Source organism: Grus americana, chromosome 3 (genome assembly GCF_028858705.1).
Source record: "Grus americana isolate bGruAme1 chromosome 3, bGruAme1.mat, whole genome shotgun sequence".
Taxonomy (NCBI): Eukaryota; Metazoa; Chordata; class Aves; order Gruiformes; family Gruidae; genus Grus; species Grus americana.
In genome coordinates, this window is record NC_072854.1 from 107,624,615 (window position 1) to 107,641,104 (window position 16,490).

Below are 16,490 nucleotides of genomic sequence, written 5' to 3' on the forward strand. Positions count from 1 at the left end.
GGTCCCCAGGGAAGAAGAGCGAAGGCGGCAGTGTTAGGAGTCAAAGTGTCCCAAATCTGGAGTTTTTCAGTTGGGCTTCTTTCACCCATGCAGAAACATTCATAAACTCTTTGCTCTTAGGTCATTGCAATACTAACTGTAAGAATACATGATCCCAGGTGTTTAAGCTACCTAAACTACTTGGCAAAAAGATACTTATAATTTCCTAAAGGGAGATGGTTTCCTACTTGAATACTTCTCCCAAAGAGTGAGTGTAGTTACCTGCTGAGAGAATGGCCAATTTAACCTATGTATGTATTTTTCTCAGCCTCCACCATTAGCTCCCTCTGACATTAAAAAAAATTGGCTGGAAATGTACTTGTGATAAAAATGGCATCTTGGTCCTATTAATCTCTTAGCCTCCATCTTCTGAGTCATATAGTATCTGGTTATTTAAGTGGTAGATCGCAATTATAACTGCTGTCATTGTTCCAGATGCAACTGAGCAGTTGAGCAACATGCCGCTTCTATTTTACCTTGTACATTGTCAAGAGAATTGCCAATTACATTCAGAGTTTGGAGTCTTCATATCTGGGGGTAATGTATAAAGTAGAGAGAAAACAGCTTGAATTTTCAGACAGCAATAGTCAGTGGTGACAGTCAGAAACAACTTATTTTGACTTGTAAAGTAAGCTGATTTAATATGGGAGTCCCTGAAGGGGAAGATGGATCAGGAGCACCAAGGCATTCTTTGAAATGTCACTTTTCCTAACTATGAAGTAGCCGCAGGTTCCCATCAGATGGGGACTGCTCCGGGCTGTGTTTTCATCCCCAGGCCCTCAGTCTACACCCATTAAAATGTGCAATTTCTAACAGAGATTTTGCGTGTGGTGCTTCAAGCGTTACTAGAGGTGGGGCTGAAGGTACCAGATATAGCAGGAGCTCTGCAATTAACTGGCCTTTTGGTTCACCCACAGTTTGGAGAAATGAAGAGAGTCCTATTTTAGACTGAACAAAGTATTTTCTATAGCTGGACTTTTCTAAAGATCAGTCAAGGGAAATTCTCCTTGACGAGTTATATCAGATTTTAAAAACTGAGATGCTCCCTTAAAAAATGTTCAGAATTCATTGTTTCATTGTTTGATGCTTTTCCTTCACACAAGCAATTGAGTGGAATAGAGGAAGTCTCAAAATTATTTGCTGTTACTGAATACATGTTTTTAATCAATTAATGTTTTAGCTAAAGATTTCCTTCTGTTCTGATCATAATGCATAATACTATACATATGCAAAAAGAAACTGAATTAGGATGATCCAGACGATGGGAATTGTGGTGGTGCTGAATTCAGAGTGCTTTATTTTTGCTAACATTAGTTATATTTTCAAACCTGTTATGTGTGAGGGGGAGAGATTACCAAGAGCGCCTTGGCCCTGCACCAGGGATAGCCCAACATGGTGCTTGGTATGATGCCTGTTATGAACTTCGTTAAGGATAGTCCCTAATCTTCAGCGCTTATGCTTTATAAAACTAAAATGGGCAGAGAATGAAGTTACTGAAGGTTTTTCTGAAGGGTCTTCTAGGTCACAAACTACTGCTCCTGCAGCTGCTCACCCTTTGTCTCTCAGGGACCCTGTAGCCACCGTATGGAGTGAGGGGTTGCTGAGCTGTGTAGGAGGGTCCATCCCCTGTGGTGGGCAATCAGAAGAGAGGGAAAAGCTCAAGGTGGCCAATGGAGGTTTGAGGGTCAGCATGAGAGAAATCCCTGAGTGCCTCTTCTCCCTTGTAGGAAGGTGTATGGTGAAAGGACTGCCTGAAATAGCCAATGTGTGTTTTCCTCTGCATCACGGCAGTCTGTTCGTAGCATCAGGGCATGGACCCCTTGGGTATTTGCCTTATGTGTCCAGTGTCAGGGGAAGAGAAGGGTACAGTCTAAAAGAAGTCCTTGGGTAGGAGCCACAGAAAGAGGCTGCTTTAATGTGAGCTTGAGCAAGGGACATACCTTGTTCCCTCAGCAGAGATTCAGGGAACCATGGTATTGCACTTAGCATCTAAAAAGCATTGGGGAAAATGATGCAGTGTGAGTCGTTTGCTGGGGAAAAGTGATTTGTTATTTGCAGTAATTTTGCAAAAGGGCTTGCCCACATTTTTTCTCTCTTCCTCTGTCCCTTCCCAAAGCAAATGTAACCTTCTTTCAGCAGCAGAGTGCCTATCATGATTCTGCACTGCTTTTGGTGATTATTTGTTTATTGGCATTTTATTTAATTCCCAGAAATTTCCAGGAATTAACACCAACGTTAAGGAATTTTGAACCCAGGAACTGACTAAACCAAAATGGACCCTTTAAAAAAAGTAATTTTGAAGTTAGGATCTTTCCAGACAGGTAAGCTGAGCTGGAGTTCCTCCCGCACCAGCCTTGGCCTGTCTATAACTGGAGGGGAAAAAAAGATTTTATTCAGGCAAGAAATCAGAAAACAGTTTGACGTTAACCTAAACACTTAGCTCTAATAGCACAGGGAACAAATAAAGAAAAACCTACCAGAAAAAAAAAAAAAGGAAAAAAAGGTGTGGATTGTCACATGAGCTGCTGTAACAAAGCAAGTTACGGGAAATGTGTGGCGATTAAGGGATAGCGCTGCCCTGCACTACCGGCAGGTCTGTCACCGTGGGGCCATTTTCTGGCATGAGCCAAAGCCTCTCGCCAGCCATTCATGGTGGAATTCACAGCTTCAGTATTTCCCAGGGGACACAAGGTCCTCGGATCCTGTTCATTATTTCTCCTTGATGAAAATCAAAATCAATTCACCTTCTTTTTGAGTGTGTGCGTGCAATCAGTGTAATTGAACGGGAGCAGCATTTCCAGGCAGGCATTGTCTCAGCCCTTGCCTACTCAGCTGATTGCATCTGACCTCGACTTCAGAGTTCATATCTCTGGGCGGAGAAAGCTGCAGTGCGTCACCATTTATTACATCTGTCTTTCTGCACAGGCTTTACATGAGGAGGGTTTATTTGCATAGTATCTCTGTTTCTATTGCTTTTGGAAAGGGCTAGTTGTGGGGAGGTGTATCAGATCGGGACAGGAGGGGAGCACGCACATCCCGGGTTGAGGAGAAAGCAGCGCTCCTATGCTGGTCCATTGACTGACCCGCTTCCCTGCTTCTCAGTCAACAGGGTTTTATATGGCTATGGTGGCCACAGGGGAATAGTTGATAACATCGTGCCACTTTGAAAACTTGCACGGAATGGTCTGAGTGGGTGGTTTCAAGACCTGTAAGTAAACTGGCTCTCAAAGGCTCAGGGCAGACAGGGCTACCTCCCTTGCTTACCTCCTTTGTTTGCACTTGTCATTGTTTTTTTTCGCACTGAGCCACACAAAGCAGGACTTCACTCTCGCACTTGTGGGCTCCCCACCTGTGCAGAGTCTGAGGCCCTCTTTCCTTCCTTGTGAGGGAGAGCTGGAGCAGAGGAGGGGTTTTTTTAAAGCAACTGAGGCATTTGTGTTGAAAACAGGCAATTAGGAATCGAGCTATTCTGCTGTAAAGCAGGGAATTGAGTTCTGGTGGTGCTAGCAACCCCTTGAGATTAGCCTGTTTTTTCCCCATCTAAGAGAATGTCAAAGAAAAGCAGAATATGAGTTTTTAAAAAAAAAATAAATTGGGCAGATTCAAGGAAACAGATTCCTGATTCCCATGAGGTCTAATAAACACAAAACTGTGGATAGAGCTTCCAGCCTAGGAAGTCCTTTAGCCCCCAAGTGATGGAGAGTGGGAGGATGTATGCAGGAGGAGCATTAGTTTCGGCTTGCTCTGTTATCCTGCTCCCTCTCCAAGCTGTCGGAGATGAGGCATTGCAACAGGCAGACCTTTGGTGTGACCCAGCGCAGCTTATCCTTTGTTCTGCCCTCCCTCGTTACTCCAGCTGGCTTATTTTGGTGTTAGCTATTCTGTGGTTTCATGCCGTTACGGGATGTATGACAGTGATGTGCCCGACCCCTCCTCAGCGCACTGCTAGGCAATGACTTCAGCCCAAGGAACTGCAACACTGTGTTTGCTTCTTAATCCAGAGCAATGCTATTACAGGCACAGCAGTGATGCTGAATTAAGACTTGTCCAGCTGAGAACAGAGTTTGGCTTTCAATCAATAGCAGCCTTTCTATTTTTCTTAATTGGTATGTGTTGAACAGGGAGCACTGTCGATCGGGATAGCAGGACGTGTCAGGAAGGTGGAACTGGAGCAGGAGGGAGCAACACAAGTACAGCCAAAGGGAAAGAAGCGGTGCTGTGGCAGGAACAGAAGCAAGGCTGGGATTTTACTGTAGGGTTAAGGTGAACTGATTGGCAAGCGGCTCTGCAAAGAGTCATCTCCTGCTTCTTAACCCTCAGTGGCCTTCTGCCTGTACTCAGGATCATACTTGGCCAGTTGGGAAACCTGTGGGAAAGTGGCCACGGCCAAACCACCATACTGAGCAGCTGCCTGCAGTCAGACTGGCTTACACTGCCTATGAAATCCCACCTCAGTCTTCCAATTTTCCACAAAAATGTCTGACTGTGTCCTTTGCATATGTCTGCATGTGGCCTACATTTATACTACTCACCTGCAGGTTCTTCTGGGCACTTGTTCTTCCTTAGAAATTTCAAGCAATTATAAAAAGAAATTTAGAGACAAATGCATGTACAGGGCGCCCTCCTTCCACCTCTCAAATTAATTCGCCATCTTGCCCTCTGGATAAGCAGTACTTCTGTGATAATACCATTCTGTAGAGGATGAACTGGTTTGAACTTGAACTTCTCTTTTATTTTGAATACATAATCAAGTCTTCAGTGGGCCAGGGAAAGTGAGCGTTGATAGCTTCTCCTGGGGGCAAGGAGTTCAGGCAGAGCGCTTGACTTGCAGCCCATATGGTTGCCTTCACTGCTGGACTCATAGATACTCTGAGAAGAGACCACGTGCCTCCTTGAGCTCCCTCGTCTTCCCCCCTCCAGCTAAAACTGAAAAGTCTCGGGGAAAATGCCACAAATCCTCATCATAATATTTCAGTGAAAAAGAGCACTGCTTCTGGACAGACTTATAGTTAAATCCGTAGCTTCTGTATTTGTCATGCAATTTAAGCATTAGCAAAGAGTGAGACTTGCACATTTTGTATAGCGGTAACTATGTGCATAGCTGTGTTTTGCAATAATAGATGATAGTTTCTAGTGTTTCATGACTGCTGTATTATTGCCTTTGAAGGATAAGGAGCTAATTGGAGACTTCCTTTCCTCCTTTTTCTTCTGGTTGAGAAGGCCCAGATTTCCAAAGCACTGCACCCATCACCATTATGTCCTCTCTAAGCTCTTTCAGAAACTCTCTGCGCTTAGTTCAGGCTCCACACAGCATCCTTCAAGGGAAGAGCCATTCCACCGCTGACTTCAGGGGTCACGCTCTTCCAGAGCTCTTCTGAGTATCTGGTCTTGCACTTCCCCACCACTGCCCCCTCCTGCCTTCGCTTCAGCTTCTGTTTGTCCCCTGCCCTTCCTTGGCTCACACCCAACCCCGTGCAAAGAGCCCGTGCTCTGTGCGCTGCATCCTTTTGAAGCATGCCTGTGCTGCCTCTTTTCCTCAAGCCCACAGAGAGGTGGCTACACTTGGAAGAACAAACTCGTTAAAACGTCCCCTGCAATTTCTGACCACAGCGCATGCAGCAAGAGGGCTGCCGCTGTTTCAGCCAGCAGCACCAGTGTCAGCTCGGTGGGAATTCACCTTGCATTTGCCACATGGTTTCTGCAGAGAGACAGCTGCTGAGCAGCCCCTTTTCCATGGCTAGTCACACTGTGTTGCTTTCCAGTTATTGCCCCCTAAGCCCGTGGGGAGTACACCCCACAGGAAGCAGATCTTAGTGTGTTGTGGGTGGGGATTACAGTGAGAGTCTTTAACTTCAGCTTTTGTTCTCTCTGATAGCCACAAAATTGTCTGTATGCACAGTCAAGGCGTATTGGCTGGGGCTGACTTCACATCATGTCTTTTCTGGTTTTAGACAAAATTACTGGTTTCTCTCAGCAGGGAACCTGCTTAATGACTCAGCTCATTCCCGTTTGCTCACTGGGGAGTCAAACATCTTGGTGGGCAATAGGGTACCTGCTGAGGCATCCAATGGTCTGACTTTTCAGCCGGTCTCTGTAACAGGCTAGCAGGATCCACAGTGCATTTAAGAGCTTTATCGTCCCAGCACAGAGTAGAGCATCAGCCCTTTCCTCGGGAATCCCATAGGAGACGCAGCTGCCTTCCCATTAGTTCCAGGCTCATGTCTCTATATGATGGTTACCTCCATGGCAGCTACGCATTGTAGCACATCCACCAGAGCCCAGCTGCCCTGCCTGGGGCAACTAAGACTTCAACAGCCTCAGAAATGATGAGGGAACAAAAATATCTATTCCTTTATGCTGTTGTTTTTTTGGGATGACTATTGGCAAGTCAGACACACACAAAGGCACAGGCCAAGTTCAGAGCCTTGTTGTGCAAGTTACTCTTTCCTGCTTGTGGGAGGCAAACTACTGTCAGGGAAATAGAGGCAGGGAGAAGATAAAGCTGGGACAGATGTAGAGGGGAAGGTAGAAGGGCTGAGTGCTGCTCCTTCCGTGTATGATGACCAACTGCTGCTACTGGTGACCACTTCTTAGGCCTGTTCCCATGCTATGGGTAAATCTCTTATCACAAATCTCCGAAGTCCTGGGATAGGTGTGGATGGCTGCGTGAGAGCATCTGTCCAGGAAGATGCCTGCCCAGGCTGCTTTCGCCAGTGTCAGCAGTGCTGTGGGAGCATGATCTGTCCACCAGCCTGGAGCAGCGACGTTGTGTTGCATTTCTTCCTGACAGGGAAACTTCTTAGAGGGGTTTGATCACCATGAAGCCATTTCAGAAAACTGACAGCATTTGCTAATGCTGAGCTCACGTGACTGCGAGTCATGAGTCACGTTGTGCACTGGTCTCATTTTTGTGCAGCATGTCAAATCAATTGGGGAGAAGAAATGCCAGGGCCTGCTTAAGGAAGAGCTGCTGTATTATTTTTCTTACTCAGATGTTTTTTCTCCCTTTTATCTCTTCATTTTCTTAGGTACGCGGTGACTTTCCTATTTAACGCTGATTGCTCTTTGAAAACAGAGCCTTACTCAGTTGGGGTGTGCCAAGGGTTACTCACAGGGGATGCCCAGGCCATTCCTACCCGAGCACTTGGCTATCCCAGACCAGTAGCAGATGCAGGTGGGAGAATGGTTCACATTTCTGTGTGCAAAGCCAGGCTCTGAAGCATTTCCCCCTTCACTGCCCAAGCAAGACTCTCAAGGAATGCAAGGAAAATTCTCCCTGAATTAAAAACAAGTCAGCCAGGCCTATGGGATTTTGCAGCCAGAGATTAAGCTCTCCTTCTATAGCTTCCACACCAGCGTGATGGAAAAGCAGCCCAGGTTGATGTGTATTAGTCCTGCATGGAAACACAAAAGGCTCAGAGAGTAAAGCTTTTCCAGTGCTGAGCTGGAGTACAGACCCTGCTCCACCTCACTTGGTTACCTCCATGTCTCTGCCCTACTGTCCCCCAGGAAACTGCATCATTTCGCAGCTAGGCTCAGAGCCCTCTCTGAAAGGTGTTGGTAGCATTAGAGAAACCCCAATGAAAACTCAGTGAGCACCCAGCCACGAGTCCCCATCCCTAGGAGCAGCTGAGCAGACTAAAGAGGAGGTGCCTGGTTATCTTTGATTTTGTTGGTGGCAGGCAACAAAACATCAGGGCTCAAGAGAAATAGTTTTCAGCTGTGGAAAAGGTAGGCAAGCAAGAGTCTTCAAGGGGCAGGAATGCACTGTGGGCAGAGGCTGGGTACTCACACTGCTCTTTGCATTTTCTTTCCTCCAGGAACTTCAGAGAAATCCTTATTTGATCATGGATGGAGTTAGCAGATTTGATATAATGCAAGGAGAAATAGGTAAAGTCATATACCTCTTTGGAAAAGATTGGCACAAAGCAATGACCTGTGATTGCTTCGCTATGTTCTGAGTGCTTGGCGGGAAGACGCAGACTGTGGTAGCTGCAGTAAACAATTAATGCAGGTCAATCCAGACTCACACAAGTCCACACACAATTTATTGCAGTTTAACAGGATTCCCAAATGCAGCAGCTCTAATCGCTGTTACTTATATATGGCACCTGCCCTCTATGTATGTAAGGAAAAATATAGAAAGTGAGGTCTAGCTGGGATCAGGCAGATGCTTCAAGTACAAGGGTCAAACGCAGTTCTGGATTAAGTAGCCCCAGCTCCAACATGTGTAGGACTGAATTTTCTTTTCATCCTAATGTTTTCATCTGACTCTCAGTGTTTTCTTTCCTGTGGAAATTGCTGTCCATCTTCTCTGATACTCACCCAGACATGTGTCTGCCCCCTGTATCAATTCCATCTTTTTCTCCTGGCCCATAACCATGTTTGTCTTTGGGAGCAGCTCTGCTTCCATATGGAAAAAAAAGTCTTCCCATTTCTCACCCCACTGAGAGGTTTGAAGATTTCCTAAACAATGTTCTAGACTGCAAGTCTCAACATGACCACCAAAGATAGGAGCAGCATGAAAGTAGAAAAGGATGGCTGGGTGGCATCAGGGTTCCCAAAGGACATTGCTGCTGAATACTGGGTAGTGGTTCAGCACTTTGAGGGAGGAAAGGGAGGCAGAAGAATGTTGGTTTCTTTTAACAAGCTGGTTCTTAGATGTTGAAGTCCACTCTCCTAAAGAGTTAGTTATGGTCCACAACAGTGGGTAACTGACTGAATGCACTGGGTTCTTCCCTCCCTTGAGGTGACTGCTGGATGCTGGCTGCCCTGGGCTCCCTGACGCTACAGAAGCAATTTTTGGAAAATGTTTTACCAAAGGACCAAGGTTTCCAGGACAATTATGCTGGGATTTTTCATTTCCGGGTATGTATTCTCTGCTGTATTGCTACGGCTCGGGCTCGGCTCGTTGGATTATACAGGGGTCCAAACTGCAGTCCTAGATCTTGACATCCTTGAATGTGCTGACTCCCCGTTCAGAATTTTGCAGAAAATCCCAAATTTTCTAATGATTCCTTGTGCTCCAGGTGGTGCAATCACACTTCAGGGAATTTGAAGCCCTTTTCTGAAAGTTATGACTCCAGAGGTACAGATACCAGCTGTTCAGATAAAGTTATGTACATATATGTTTTAGATGGCATTCTGGTGTCTGCTTTGATTTGGACAGTTTGTTATGGCTGTCAGCATACCTGTGTTCTTTATCTACTTAGACTCATTTTCTGTTTCCCCATATACTTCGCCTTGCCCTTTTAGCTCATGGAAATGTCTTGAAATTACAAATCCTTGGAGACAGATCAGAGGAACAGGCTTTTGATATTTTGAAGAGAGATCTGTTTCTGGGAGAAGAGCAAGGCTTTTTTGTAAATCTCACTTTCTACCAACTCTTGAAATTCTCTGAATCTCCCAGGAGGGTGACTGGGATAGTAACTGGCAGGCTCTTCTTGCTTGTATCTGAGTCGACCAAATATCTTGTGGGATTAGAGGCACTTGCAGTACCATTAAGCTCTAGAAGCTAAACTGGATATAGAGAGAATCAGTATATAGTCAGCCATTCATCATCCCTCCCCCCCCCTTTTTTTTTTCATAAATCTGTTTTATTATACACAATTCAATACCAAGTGAAGAGCTCTGGCAGGGAGACTTCTTTGACCCTCTGGAGCTCTCATGGAGCAGCACCAGGAGAATTATCTTGTGGGCAGTCTAAATTTTGCTGTGTTCCTTTGCTCCTCTGAATATCAGATGTTTCTGTCTTGGCCCATTTCCAGCATGCAGAGGTGCACTGTATGAGATAAACCAGCTGAAGGGACACCAGTCTGCTTAAAACACATTAAAAGGATGCAAGTTCGATTGTCTTTCATGAGAGCTTTGAAAAGATTAGTTAGGAGCAATCCTTAAATCTTAAGCAGTATAAATACCTTACAGTATTTGAAAATGTTTTCCCTGTCATCTCATCTGCAAATCAATGCAACTGTTTCTGGCTTTCCTTGAGCAGTAAACCCCTGAGAAAGCTACTCTGAATGGAAATGCTTCTTGGCAATGCCTTTCAATTATTCCATCAAAGATATTTTACTGCCATCCACAGGCTAAGCCACCAGTCCTTAGTTCAGTGAAGAATCGCAAACAAGGCATATCATATGCTAGTATAAAAATTTTAGCTTATAACTTTTTTTCACCTTTTTGGATCTGGAGCGCGTTGCCTCTCAGAAATACAAAGGGCTGCTCCGGTCTTCCTACACCACACTGGCTGTTTGCTACAAGAGTTAAGAGTCTTAAGCACTTCATCAGCTGTAGTTAAGATGGGTGATGTTTTTATCTAGGGAATAATTACAATGATATTATTTCACCAGGAATTAAGTTAGTCCCATGTTTGTAAAGGAATCGCTTTCTCTGCCACAAAAACTGTGAGGCAGTGTGTGCCACACGTTGTGACAGTGAGCAGCAGCAGCTCAGCCTGGGAAAGAGCAGAAATATTCTGCGGGGACTACAGGGGGTTATGGCACAGTGCATCAACTCAAAACAGGGAGGATCTGCCCTGAGCGTTAATGTCCCTGCTCTCAGGAAGAAACTGATGAAATCTTTACAGCCCATACGTGGTCAAGACATCCGTTTCAGGACTGAAAGGTGCCTTCTAACGCTATGCAAAAGAGAGTGGTTGAAAGGCATGGGATTTTCACCTTGCTCACTTCCAGAACTGGATTTCTTGAAGATCCCTGTCAAGGGAGGGGAAAAAAGAAGTCAGAATAATCACACAGTATTCCCACTCCAACCAGCAGCACCCTAGGTGTGTTGTTGTCATCTTGCAACTGCTCATTTCTTTTTCCTCCTAAGCCCAGGAAAATAAATTCCTGATATAAAAAGCTCACCACAAATGTGGAAGCAAAGAACTTCCTACTTTCAGCCTGCCTAATAGGGATTCTTTGTTTCATTTACTGTCACGTTCCCAGCTGCAGTACTTTAAATCCTGAGGGTATAAAGAAATTTCATTAAGCCAGACTCTCAAGCCAAAAAGTGAAGGCATTGGCCCTCTCTGAAGGCATATGGGGGAGAATGTCTTCTCCGGTACCACTCTTGCACTCCCAGAGCATCCTAGGACTTGCCATGAGGTTTCTCATTCCTGTTGTGGTTTTTCCTGTCCTTGTGAGCTCAGATGAGATGACAATCTGAAAGTCTGCAGCAGTCAGGACAAAGCAGCTCTCTTTATCCAGCTAAAGAAAAATACAGTGCTCCATTCAGAAGGCCTCCAAGCTTGATCTCCCTACCAAAGATGGCCAAGGAACCTGGCTTTTGGCAAAATGTCAGTCAGTGGGTTTGGACTTCATTAATCCCCACAGCCAGTTCTATATTTTTCTCCTTGTTTAGCTGTTGTGTTTGCACGTGAAACACCATGGGGAGATGTGGCTGGGTGTCACACCTTTTCTCCATACAGGCCTGCTGGCAGGTATTGACTGGTGACAGGATGGCATGTCAGGTGACCAAAAGAACAGCTCCTTTCAGACTGTCCTTTTAGCCTGTCTCTCTTCTGGGTAGGCTTTTCCTCAACCCCATCCTGCCAAAATCAAAGAAAAGCCTCAAACCACTCCTGGAGCTCAGGTTCGGAAAGTCAAACCCTGTCACCTCCTGCTGTCACTAATGTAGGAAGTGAGAGGCTGGGGTGAGGCAGAACGTAAGTAGGATCAAACCTGCTTTCGGCTTAGCAGACTGTAAGCTGCTTTGCTGCTGGGCAGATCTGGTCTTGTGCTTCTCTAAGAGAATGGCTCATTTTGGGGTTTTTCATTGACCAAAGCTGTTGAAATAAAATCATGCTAGACTAAATCTATTGCTGGCATACTTCCACTGAAGTCCTTAGCATTACTGCAAATAAGAGCTTGGCCTCTTATGATTGCGAATCATGCTAAGCTACATTAATCTGCTAATGACTCTGGAAATGGCTCCTTTAGTTCATCCCCACAGATCTCTTTCCTTGTCTTCTCCCTTGAAATGTTTCATCAGCTGGATCAGCTGGAGAAACACCTGCTCTGTCCACATGCTGGAGAGACCACCTGCGTCCTCCTCATCCATCAAGGAGATGGATAATACCTCAAAACAGTCTTTAGTCACTACACTGTCCCTGCCCATGGCAGCACACGAGAGTCTTAATTGAAACACAGAGGAAAGAAAATCTAGAGACTGGATCTTGACAGAGGCTGTCTGGCCAAAAGCTGTGCTGCAGGGGAAAATCCAAGTGCAGCTGAGGAGTAAGGCTCACTGAACCATCTGCGTGATTGTTCTTTATCATCTTGAATGCTTGCTGTCGCCCAATAATATTAGCATATTTCACATGTTGAATCTCTCCTCCCACTGATTGCAGGACTATTTATATTCCCAAATGACTTCCCTTGCCACTGGGAAATCCAGCCACTTGGTAGCTTGTTTAACAATGTGGACCATTAGCCTGAAGAAGTTCAGGAGAGAACTTGCATATATCCATGTTTTAGATCAATTCCTGTGCTACATCAGGAGGCTGTTGCTGGGCACAAATATTAACTCTTAAAAGAGGCTCATTCTTTTATCTCTCTTTTTTTTTTTGTTGTTTTTTTTTTTCTTTTCTTTCTAGTTCTGGCAATATGGAGACTGGGTGGATGTAGTGATAGATGACCGGCTGCCATTCTTAAATGGAAGATACCTGTCTGTACACCCTCGAACATCAAATGAATTCTGGCCATCCTTGTTGGAAAAAGCATATGCCAAGTAAATATACCTGGTCTATTCTTCTACCCGGTGCTGAATGCTTTCTACGAGTGGTTTCACCCTCTGCTTTATGCAAAGCACCCAGGGAGGAGTTCAGGCTAACAGTGTGTATGTTGTGCTGTGCTTATGTAAGGAACTGTGGCTGAATGCAAACACAGGGCCAACATAATCTGGAAATGTTGGTCTCAGGCTGAAGAACGAAACGTACCCAGTCCAACTCTGCGATGTTAGTGCCTGAGAAGTAAAATGAACAAGGCAATGGCTGGTGACACAAAAGGGGCTGGGCATCTCTTCCTTACTTTTAGCAAACTTCTTTGCCTCTGTTTTCCTTTCCCTGTTTTCCTCTGTTTAAAACTGCAGACTCTGAGCAGGGGTTACCTCTGTTTACAGTCACTAATCAGAGATGATGCAGACATGTGGAGCAGGCAATGAGAAGAAGCATGATTGAAGAAGATTCCCAGGCACAGCACATGCACTCCTGTGAGTCTCTAGTCAGCTCTCACTTCACGCAGAGAGCTCTGACTCTTGGCTGAGGTCCCCAGAGTACTGCAGGGTTAATAATGATTAATAAAGAGATAATAATTTTAAAAAATCCTCTGAGGAGTAAAGGGATCAGAGTGTGATCCCTTAGCATCTGTAACATTGCCCATTATTAAATGCGCTGAAAATAAATTCCTGTGCTAGAGCTAATATGAAGGGCTGGAACTTGGTGCACATGCCCTCCATCAAGTTGGTGTAACATTTGCAATGCAAAGAGGAGATGAAGAAGAGAGCTAATTATTCTGGCAGATTTGGTCAGGAATAAGCAAATGTTAAAGCAGCATCTGAGTGACTCAGGAATAGGATGCATTTTGCCCTGAGATATCTCAGAAAAGTTGACTCAGGATTCGGTATCAATTTGCTGCATAAGATTTTAATTACAAAGCAAACCAAACTTCTATTAGATTAAAGTTGCAAGCGATGCTGTTTGTGAGATTCCCATTTGAGAAGTTTTTCCCCAGTGCCCATGACAAATTCTTTTCATCAGTGTAGGACAAGGACAACCCTTCAAAATACAATTAGCCGCAGACTTCATTTGATTACATTCATTAAATACAGTGTGTATGATGGGGTTTAACAGCATGCTCTACCTGCTCTAAGTACAGCATGTTCCAGCTTATTTGCTGTCTCAATAAAAAGCACACGATAAAAACAACAAGGACTGTGTTGGCAATATTAAATTATTATCCTATTATTGCACTCTAGCAGAGTGAATTGGGAACAGTGCTGAAAACTTGTTTCTATCTTGCCTTGGGAGCATGGGCAAATACCTTCCCCTCTCTCTTCTTCCTATTTCTCATTTGCAAAAGGGATACTGGCTGTTTATGTGAAGAGTCATGACAAAATACGATGTAGAAACTAACAGTTCAGCTTCATTTGATCTGAAATATCCATTTGAACTAATCACCCTTGGCTCCCTTCCTGTTCAGAAGGAAACTGGATACTTCAAGATGAGATTCAGCTCATCTCCCTAAAATGTCTGCACTGGCATGAGATGCATCTTATTATTTTCCACTGTCCGTAACTGACTCTAGACAGCTGCCTCAGACATGAGTGAATACACGGGGAAAAAAGTCCCTCTTTGCCTCATTCATTCCACAGGGTATGTGGCGTGTCTGGCCATGTATTTCAATCACATTTCCTTTTATTACCTGGCCCCAATGTTTACCCACTCCAGGCTCACCACTTCAATGCCATGTCCATTTTGGAAACCATCACTGTATATTTTTTATTAAAACACAGTATAAGGACTAATTAATTTTTATTTTCCCCTAGGTTACGGGGCTCCTACCAGAACTTGCATGGAGGCTACCTTTCTGATGCTTTAGTAGACCTCACAGGTGGAGTCCAAGTGCAGTTTTCATTGAAGGATCCCCCTCCTGATCTGGAGGAGATACTGAAAGCAGCTGCCAAATCTCAGTGTCTGATGGGGTGTAGCACCTCAGGCCAGGTGAGTCACAGAGCCAGGAGCATGCCTTTCTTGGTTTACTATGTTTGCATAAAGGCTGCTCTTTTGAGTGAAGAAGGAAGTCCATAATCACTTTGTGTAATAGTTACAGCTTATGGATGCCTGCAGAGATCTTGGCAGCAGAAAGTAAATAAGGTTATGCAATAAGCTATGTAAAGGCTTTTGGGTAGATGAAGATGGATTGGTCTGTCAGAGAGAGGTCTGTGGCTTCTCTCCTGGCTAATCCCAGTGTGATAGAGTGGTATCCTCTTGCAGCAGGGCTGATTTTGGCCTTGTAGCTTTGTGATCGATTCTAGCAAGGCCAAAACGCACCTCTCTTCTGTGAGAGGATGCTGTTATTGCATTATGCAGACTACTGATGTTAATGCTGGGAAGTTGCATAAGGCTTTGTGATGCTCAGCAAGCATCTTGCGAAAAAGCTGCCACGGCTTCCCTTTTAGCATGTAAAGGAAGACTGCAAAGTGTGCAGCATTGCTCCTGTAGTGCCTGGTTCATCAGGACACAAAGCTCCGCTGTTGCAAACAAGCCAAGGATGAGCCCCTCAGCTCAGGTGGCTGATGCTGGGCTGTGAGTGGCAGGGAAATTCTGTGGTTCTAATCCTCCCAGTGACCCAGTCCAGGTCATTCTGCAGTTGCAGCAGCTCTGGATCATTGAAGAACTTGCAAATATGTGAAGAACTGTAGTTTTGATAAATTTACTGGATTACTTATGACTGCAGTGGGAACAACAGTCACAACAGTCACATTCCTCTGGAGGCACTATATCTGAGATACTGCTGTAGTCAAAACCAAGTCTTTTTTTCTGCCATACCAGATGGTAGTTCTGTGAGTTGATAGCCATACATTTGCGGTGTGGCAGAGAGCTAAAAGCTGTGCTTTCTCCCTTCTGCAGCTGAGGAGGAACATAGAGCTGAAGAATGGGATTGTACAGGGTCATGCCTACACCATCACAGGAACTGTGAAGGTAAGATCAAGGACTTGTTCCTGCCTGGTGATCTTGTGCTGGTGATCGACTATAGGGCAGTCACACTCCTGTTCCATTCAGAGTCATTTTAATTAGCTTCACACTGAGGAGGGATTATTGAAAGCAAATAGTTCAAATTCCAGGAGATGGAAGGATGCTGGCACAATGGGAAGAGGGAGGATATCTGAATCCTATTGTTTTTCCTAATGGAAAAATGCAACTTAAATTCACTTTTGTTTTGGGACACTTCAACAGCAAATACAACATTTCTGGGGATTTTAATTCCATGCTGACTCTTAAAAATTAATTTTTCTGTTTCAAATAAGAATAGAAGTGCTGGCTGAAATTCTGGGATTTGTCATATGTGCAAATCTACATTTGTTCAGCTCAATCACAAGATGCTAAAAATCACTATGTGAAAAGTAAATAACTCACTGGTTCAAGAACAGCATTTCTCCATCTTTTAAAGCTGTTCTACTCATGCAGAACTTCTCCTGGTTAGATATTAATATTGCTGATCTGAAAACAGGACCAATTTATCACACAGATCAAAAGAAATGGAAGAATTTTTACAACCAGAAATCAGAACATGGCTTATGCCAGTAAGCTGTAGTGCACACAGGGAGTGTTAACAGTGAGCAATGCCAAGAAGGAAACCAAACAATAGCTATGCTATCATACAAGATAGCTACAACACATTTTAATCTAGGAACAAGTATTTTGGAATGGGGACGTTGTTTTCCCTAAGGTA

At 44.5% G+C, this 16,490-nt stretch overlaps 1 protein-coding gene across 4 annotated transcripts in view; it reads left to right on the forward strand.

The window, feature by feature from the left end:
- Positions 1 to 16,490, forward strand: part of LOC129204700 (calpain-13-like) — a 53,176-nt gene that overhangs the window by 10,231 nt on the left and 26,455 nt on the right. For all 4 annotated transcript variants that reach the window (XM_054821123.1, XM_054821125.1, XM_054821124.1 and 1 more), the window contains 5 exons: positions 7,860 to 7,929; positions 8,789 to 8,907; positions 12,635 to 12,768; positions 14,584 to 14,758; positions 15,668 to 15,739. In XM_054821123.1, the coding sequence (XP_054677098.1) occupies positions 7,860 to 7,929; positions 8,789 to 8,907; positions 12,635 to 12,768; positions 14,584 to 14,758; positions 15,668 to 15,739 (570 nt within the window). The remainder of the gene's footprint in view (positions 1 to 7,859; positions 7,930 to 8,788; positions 8,908 to 12,634; positions 12,769 to 14,583; positions 14,759 to 15,667; positions 15,740 to 16,490) is intronic.